Source organism: Orcinus orca, chromosome 14, assembly GCF_937001465.1.
Source record: "Orcinus orca chromosome 14, mOrcOrc1.1, whole genome shotgun sequence".
In the NCBI taxonomy this organism is placed as follows: domain Eukaryota; kingdom Metazoa; phylum Chordata; class Mammalia; order Artiodactyla; family Delphinidae; genus Orcinus; species Orcinus orca.
In genome coordinates this window covers 59,923,219-59,931,492 of record NC_064572.1, presented here as the reverse complement: position 1 = coordinate 59,931,492, position 8,274 = coordinate 59,923,219, and the positions used below count along the sequence as shown (strand labels likewise).

At 42.0% G+C, this 8,274-nt stretch overlaps 1 protein-coding gene and 1 long non-coding RNA gene across 12 annotated transcripts in view; both read right to left on the bottom strand.

Annotated features, from left to right (window-relative positions):
- Positions 1-6,822, bottom strand: part of LOC125961137 (uncharacterized) — a 35,231-nt gene extending 28,409 nt beyond the window's left edge. The window contains exon 1 of the long non-coding RNA XR_007471485.1: positions 49-6,822. This is a non-coding gene — a long non-coding RNA (uncharacterized LOC125961137). The remainder of the gene's footprint in view (positions 1-48) is intronic.
- Positions 1-8,274, bottom strand: part of LCOR (ligand dependent nuclear receptor corepressor) — a 136,211-nt gene that overhangs the window by 127,869 nt on the left and 68 nt on the right. For 3 of the 11 annotated variants that reach the window (XM_033425690.2, XM_049697441.1, XM_049697442.1), the window contains exons 1-2: positions 7,555-8,251; positions 7,192-7,265 (exon numbers count right to left, since the gene is read on the bottom strand). In XM_033425690.2, coding sequence (XP_033281581.1) covers positions 7,192-7,265; positions 7,555-7,640 — 160 coding nt within the window. In that variant the 5' untranslated portion in view covers positions 7,641-8,251. Of the gene's footprint in view, positions 1-7,191; positions 7,266-7,554; positions 8,270-8,274 lie in introns of those variants that run through there. The other 8 variants (XM_049697443.1, XM_049697444.1, XM_033425691.2 and 5 more) reach the window with 5 other exon arrangements.

Sequence of the window (8,274 nt, the reverse complement as noted above, 5' to 3'; positions counted from 1 at the left end):
CTAAGTGTCCATCATTGGATGAATGGATAAAGAAGATGTGGAAACAACCTAAGTGTCCATCATTGGATGAATGGATAAAGAAGATGTGGCACATATATACAATGGAATATTACTCAGCCATAAAAAGAAACGAAATTGAGCTATTTGTAATGAGGTGGATAGACCTAGAGTCTGTCATACAGAGTGAAGTAAGTCAGAAGGAGAAAGACAAATACCGTATGCTAACACACATATATGGAATTTAAGAAAAAAAAATGTCATGAAGAACCTAGAGGTAAGACAGGAATAAAGACACAGACTTACTAGAGAACGGACTTGAGGATACGGGGAGGGGGAAGGGTGAGCTGTGACAAAGCGAGAGAGAGGCATGGACATATATACACTACCAAACGTAAAACAGATAGCTAGTGGGAAGCAGCAGCATAGCACAGGGAGATCAGCTCAGTGCTTTGTGACCACCTGGAGGGGTGGGATAGGGAGGGTGGGAGGGAGGGAGATGCAAGAGGGAAGAGATATGGGAACATATGTATAACTGATTCACTTTGTTATAAAGTAGAAACTAACACACCATTGTAAAGCAATTATACCCCAATAAAGAAGTTAAAAAAAAAAAAGAAAATCCGCCTGCTAATGCAAGGGACCTGGGTTTGATCCCAGGTCCGGGAAGATCTCACATGCTGCAGAGTAAGTAAGCCCATGCACCACAGCTACTAAGCCTGCGCTCTAAAGCCCACAAGCCACAACTACTGAGCCCGTGTGCCACAACTACTGAAGCCCATGCGTCTAGAGGCCGTGCTCTGCAATAAGCCACTGCAATGAGAAGCCCGTGCACCGCAATGAAGACCCAATGCAGCCAAAAATAAATTAATTAAAAAGAAAAATACCCATGCATTGGGGACAATAAAAAATACGTGAAAAACAAGAGATCAAACTGAACATAAGCATGCCTCAATTTAACAAATTCAACAATTCCTTCCTCTACACACATGGTACACTTATTTTTGAAATTTGTATAAACCAATAATAATTCTACATGTACTAGTGGAGCATGTTTCTTATATTAAATCAGAGATGAATTCTGTTGTAACATAAAATACATTTTTTGTAGTACATTCACATTTGCAGATGTGGGATTTTCTTTTACCAAGCAACACACAACCTGTAGATCCATTTTTTTTTTGGCAGTACGCGGGCCTCACTGTTGTGGCCTCTCCCGTTGCGGAGCACAGGGTCTGGACGCGCAGGCTCAGTGGCCATGGCTCACGGGCCCAGCCGCTCCGCAGCATGTGGGATCTTCCCAGACTGGGGCACGAACCCGTGTCCCCTGCATCGGCAGGCGGACTCTCAACCACTGCACCACCAGGGAAGCCCTGTAGATCCTTTTAAATTAGTTTTTCTTCCCCTTTATATTGGCAGCTTAGGAGAGGGAGAACATGCCTTTACCCTCTGGAAATCTCTAAAAAGTCAACTAATAAGAAAAAAAATATACAATAATCAGGTATTAATAATGATGATAATAAAATGACTCAGAGCTTATGAAAAATAAGCTAATCATGAGACCAAATAACAGTCACAGACTATTATTAACAACGAAAATGAAAATGTTCATCCTACAACAGTTTTTCCAATAATAATAATTCTCATGGGAAATAATACTGGTATTCACAGCTTCTAACCCAAAAAGTTAGTCTTGATGTGTACCATCATTAATAGAGGTAGAAAACTACTATGTAATTTCATACAGCAATTGAAGCAAATTAAATTAAAAAGTCTTTCTGGAGAAGTTCAGCTCTGTATTCTACTTTTACCTGAGAAGTTAGGTTAACTATTTCAAACATTAAACTATCATAAAATTATTTCTGTGGATAAGAGGGAAGCATTTATGCTAAAGGAAATCCCCTTATTACTTTAACAAGAGTTATTACTCAATGTTTCCCAACTGACCAATAGTTTTTTAATACCCATTTTTAATTTTCTACATTTCTAAATAAAGACGATAAAATAATGTGAAAGTTTTCTAAAAAAATATAAAATGTGCTGTGCAGATATAAGATGGTAACACCATGAACACTAGACACAGAATAGATTCAGACAAAATGTCTATACAGAGAAAAGATATCCTTCTCCACCCAAACCTTGGTTATATACTATCCAAAACTCAGGTGTAGAAAAGATTCAAATAACATGGTTTACCATATTATTTGAACTTGAAATATGAACCCTCACTAAAAAAAAAAAAAAGGCAAAAACTTAGAAGATTTGGATAGTAAAGTATATCTGTGTTATTACAAAACTCCATCAAATAACAATTTTAATAATTCATGGAAAAGGATGTTTAAGGAAGCCTTTCCTGAGTAATTCTGGTTCATTCTGATCACTCCATTACAACATCCATTATTCCCTTCACAGGAATAATGCTGCAGATTATCTTCTGATCTAACTACTCTCAAATTGAGGGTACGATAAGAAAAAAACTTTTGCAAATCATATACTGATGTGGGTCTAGTATCCAGAATATACACTACAACTCAACAATAAAAAGACAACTCAACTTAAAAAATAGGCTAGGGATCTGAAGAGACGTTTCTCCAAAGAAAATATACAAGTGGCCAACAAGCAAATGAAAAGATGCTCAACATCAATGGTCATTAGGGAAATGCAAATCAAAACAACAATGAGATACCAGTTCATACCTACCCACTAGAATGGTTATAACCAAAAAGACAGACAGTAACAAGTGTTGGCAAGGGTGTGGAGAAACTGAAATCCTCCTACACCGCTGGTGGGAATGTAAAATACTACAGCCGCTTTAGAAAACAGTTTGGCAGTTCCTCAACATTAAAAGTTACTATATGACCCAGCAAGTTCACTCTGAAGTACGTACCCAAAAGAAGAAAAGATAAACGTCCACAGGAATAATGCTGCTTAAGTTCACAGCAGCTTCTCCATAATAGGCAAAAAGTGGAAACAACTCAAACGTCTGACACCTGATGAATGGATGTACAAAATATAGTATGTCCATACAATGCAATATTAGTTAGCCAAAAAAAGCAATAAAGTGCTGATATATGCCAGTACATGGATGAATTCTGAAAACATGCTAAGAAGCCAGACACAAAAGGCCACATATTATAATATTACATTTATATGAACTGTCCAGAACAGGCAAATCCACAGAAACAGAGGTAGATTAGGGGTTACCAAGGACTGGGTCATGGGAGAAATGCAAAATGACTTCTAATGAGTATAGGGTTTCTTTTTTGGATATGAAAGTGTTCGAGAATTAGTGATATTTGCACAACCTTGTGAATAAACTAAAAACAACTGAATTGTATGAATTAAAAGGGTGAATTTTATGGTATATACATGATATCTCAATTAAAAAAAGAAAAAATTCAGGGTATGGACCACTGGACTTGGGATACTTTCTACATACAAGAGACAGTCAATAAAATTAGCAAATATTTCACACTGGGATTATCCCAAAAACAATGTGCAAGTATAACTAACAGTAAAAAGATTTTTTAAAATATTTGCAAATAGAGTAAAGATAATTTGGAGGGTAGTAATGGCAAGTCTTTAACTTGAAACTACAAAAAATAACAGCTTTGTTTACTCACATCTACCCAATATCCAGATTCCATTCAGCAGACAGGTGGACGTAAAGGAAATACGAATCAAGAGAGAAGTTCAGAGGCACATCAAAACAAATCAAGCCCCTCTGCTGAGCTTTCAGAGCCAGTTTGCAAGGCAGGAAAAAAAACCAATCTCATTATTTTATATATACCTTTATTGTGGCAGAAAATATTCTTTTCTGTTTCCAAATACCAAATCCAACCTCTAAAGGATGAAAATTTCTCAAAACTAAGGGCACTCAATGAATGAATATGCCACTGATTTTAGGCAACTTCGAAAATGAGTTTTGTGCAATGGAATAAGGTACAACCTCCAAATGAGCTTACTTAGAAGAGACACTGCTGTGGATAACAATATTGTCTCTGCCAAGGTGATTTAAAAAAACAACCAACATCATTATTGTAGAATTTTACAATGGAATCCTTAAATAAAGGAAACATTCTTCTCCTGAGCTAAGGAGACAGGTGTGTTGCAAACCCCAAGTGCCTAACAAAGAGACTCCACTTTTTAACCTGCATTAGAAAATCCAACAATCTATCTCTGCAAACTTATCACCTATACATTTCCTACACCAATCTTGGACTGCAGTTTAAACAGACAACTCACTCTTGTCCTTTTGTACTTTTGCTTATTTGTTTCACGTGACAGGAATGCCTTCTCCATTTTCATCAGAATGAAGCAAAAATCCACCACCTTCTTCATGCAGCCTTTCTTTATCATCTCAAGTGATTTATTTCACTTCCAAACACCCCCCAGCACTTGCTTTCACTATCGTATGGCACATTTTGCCTTCTACTGAATACACTATATTTTTTCTAAGGACTAATGAAAGTTCTTGAATGTTAAGGCAGCTTCCCCAATATCTTTGTTTGCCCACAGTGACTAATACAAGACAGATGCTTAATAAATATTTAAATAAAGTAATTATGTACTTACCTAACTGCCTTTCGATCCTAAAAACAGCACTAGTACAAGTAGCTAAGTGATTAGGCAAGTACTCAGAAGTGGCAAGTCCCCACAGACATTGAATACCTAATTCTCACTCTGGAAGGAATTCCAGGCCATCCTGTGTAACCCCATAAGGCTAAAAAAAATGGCATTATTCAGATGCTTCCTAGAACTGCTCCAGCTATAAGCATATTTGAGGGAATTAGGGCAATTTGAAATAACTCTCTGTTAAGTCAGAGACTCATCCTGCTATCCTTTTTCCACCAAGTTAGAGCTAAGCTGAAATAATCACAACTTCCCCTATGTTGTGAAGGGCTTTTCGAGAATATAGCAAAGATGAGGAGCAGCCAAGCAATAGGTTACATCATATTAGGCAACAGAGAGAACCTCCATCTTCCCAGAATGGAATATCATTCTAGTCCCAGAGGACTCAATAATCACCTGGTTACCAAATATCCATCTTGATCATAATCACTGCCTGAACCTGCTAACTCCAATTCGACTAAAACCTAATAATGGAAACACAAACACCTTCACTTCCACCTCTACAGTCCTGACCCTCAACCCCCTCCAAAAAATAAAGTAGAATGGAGTATTAGATTTTGGAAATGAGTGAGAATTCACTTTCAATCCAAAGACTGCTATAAATTAAGTATTACTTCGGAACCAAATGACCCTAAAGTATTAAGATAATCAGTAAAGAGAATCAAATAGAAGGTTAACTGTTCAGAACCAATCCATTAAAATAAAAGAGGAATTATTACATTTGCTAGTGACAAACAGAGTTGCCTTTTGGATTATACTTAAATAAGAACCATTGCCACCGCTCTATATATAGAAAGTTAACACTATATTTGACTTACTTAGAACTCTTTTCCTAAAGAACAAAATTACATACAATAGAAGAGAAAATATGAGACGCAACTGATTTTAGTTGGGAGACTATCAACTATATATTACTGCTCAGACTAAAATACTGATCTGCACTCTGGACTCTAAATAATCTGAACTTTACTACCTCGAAAGTGGGTATTTGGAGTTAACAGAATGCTTTTAAAGAAAACTGATTACTAGATTAAAATTCTCCCTCAAAAAAAGAATCTAAAATTTGATATTCAATTCAGATACTTACAGAAGGATTTTATTAGTTAAAAAAAAAAAACCCAAAATCAAAAAACAAAAATGTCTTGTCAAGCAGCAGTAACTCGCCACTAACACTAAGCAATGACTGATAAAAAGGGGGCCTGAGGCAAAAGGCAAGGATTCAAAGCAAAAAGAATCAGAATAAGATAAACAACCATCTAAACTAAAGCAACAGTAATTTAAGAAATCTATAGGGTTATAGTTTTCAATTTCAAAATCTTTTAAAAACTAAAAAGCCCTCCTGAAAAAAAAGACCAATCATTAAAAAAGTGAAACAAATACAAGAACTAAAAATTCTTCGAAATAATTTCAGAATTTTGTATTAACTTACAATTCTGAAAACTCATTAATTTCATGATTCTCAAAACCTCTACATGCCTTATAAGGTCTCATATGATAGTTACAAATAACACATAATTCAATAAGTGCTAAAGCTGATGTAACATTTTAGCAAACCTAAGATAGGTTTCAAAGAATAAAACAAGCAGAGACAGAGCAGAGTAAATGATAACTAATAACCAAAAGGCTGATTCCTGGACGGCATGATAACTAATAACCAAAAGGCTGATTCCTGGACGGCAGAGCTGGGCTGGGATTGGCAGGAGGGAAATTTTCAAATATATCCACAAGACAAATTACACCAAAAAACGCATTCATACTTTTATTATTTACACAAGTATATGTTTTAAAATATACTTTTAACCTGTGGACAACCAAGTGATATCAGATACTGTAAAGCATTGTTGCCTATATTAATTTTGATAGTACGGTCTAAACCCTTAACAAAATTCACATACATTTTCATAATGAAACACCGCAGAAATGGAAAGGTTTATATTCTCTAACTAAAGGTTACCTTATTTTTCACTTGTTTAAAGTTTCAGTTCTGTTTTTTAATCTATTATAGAAAATATCCCTTGTGGGACATTGTAAAGGGCATACCCTCCTGTCAAGCCAGAAAGCTCAAACACAAAGACACTGAGCTACCAAGTGCTGTAATTCTTCCAAACTGAGCTTCTCCACACCCCCTCTACCCTTCCCCCCAACAGATATGTCTATTAAATCAGTGTCTGTTCTCCCCCTCGCACAACAAAGAGAACTTCTCACCGCATGAAATTGCCGCTGAATGGACACCAGAAAGCAGGATTTGCATAATTCCTTCCAACGAAACCCTGTCGGGAAGGAGGGGATGAGGGGCCCAAGCGAACGGAAAGAATCTCCTAGATTCTGTTGGGAAGACAAGATCATTCCCCACAGGGGGGATGGGGGGCGGTTTGGAATTCTGGGCCTCCCCGAGGACTGGGCGTGGGGGACGGAGGACGACAAGAGACATTTCCCCACACATCAGCAGCACCGAAGCAAAGATGGGGAAATAACAATGCTGGAGCACAGGAGAGTCAGACACAGGACGGACTGGGGCTAGGGGGCGGCGGGCGGAGCGGAGACACCACACGGGCCACTTACTTTTTGGAGGGGGGTTAAATATATGAGTTAAGCCCTTATGGTCCCGCCGGCCGCCGCACAGAGGGAAACGGGACCTTGGGAGAGAAAAACAGACAAAACACACAGTGTGAGAGGCGCAGCTCGGCCGCCCAGCCCCTCCCGGGGCGACCCCGTCCACACTCCCTCCTGCCCGCACGGAAAAAGCCACCCGAGGCGGCCTGAGGTCCGGGAGGCGGGCGGCGGACGAGGCTCTCGGCGAGGCGGCGGCTCCGGAAAATCCCCCAGGAGAGGACAAGAACGATCCCTGCTCCGGCTTCCCGGTCGGACCCGGTCCCACCCCCCTTCCTCCCGCCGCGCACACACCGAACACAAATACACACACACCGACCCGAGCGTCGAGGATTAACTCCCCGGCCGCTGCCGCCGCCGCCGCCCGCAGAGGAAGTGCAGCCGCTGCCCCCCGCGGCCATGACACCCCACTTGGCTCGGTCAGGCGGACCCGGGGCCTGTGACAGCTCCGGCTCCCTCCGCCCCCATCTCCACCTCACGCCTCGCACACGCCCGAGCGCCGGGCGCCCGCCCGCCGCCCGTGCACGCAGGAGCGCGCGCCGCCGCGGCACGTGGGGGAGGGGCGGCGTGCGACGCGGAAGGCGCCGGCCAGAGAGGAGCCAGGGGGTCGAGCCGCGGCCACGCACGTCCCCCAGCTCTCGCGTTGGGCTCTGCGGCACCGGCGGCGGCGCCGCCGCCGGTCCAGTGGCAGCGGCGCACGGCAAGCCTCCACAATAAGCCAGCTGCGGCGCCAGGCCTGGAGGGAGGGAGGGAAGATGGGAGGGAAGGAAGGAGGAGAAGAGGGGCACGCGCTCCCGCCCGAGAGCCCGCCCCGGGGAGGGCGCGCGGAGGGGAGGGGCCGGCGCGCGCGCTCAGGCCCGAGCACGGGGAGCCCGCCCGGAGGTCGCGCGCGCCCGCACTCCGGGGGGTGGGGGAGGGGGACGCCCAAACCTAAGAGGGCGGGCGGGCCGGAGCAGCAATTGCTCTCTCCCGGCTCCCTCCCTCGTTCCGGGCGGCCGGCGGCGGGGTGGCCCGAGAGCCGGAGGCAGCCGGGGG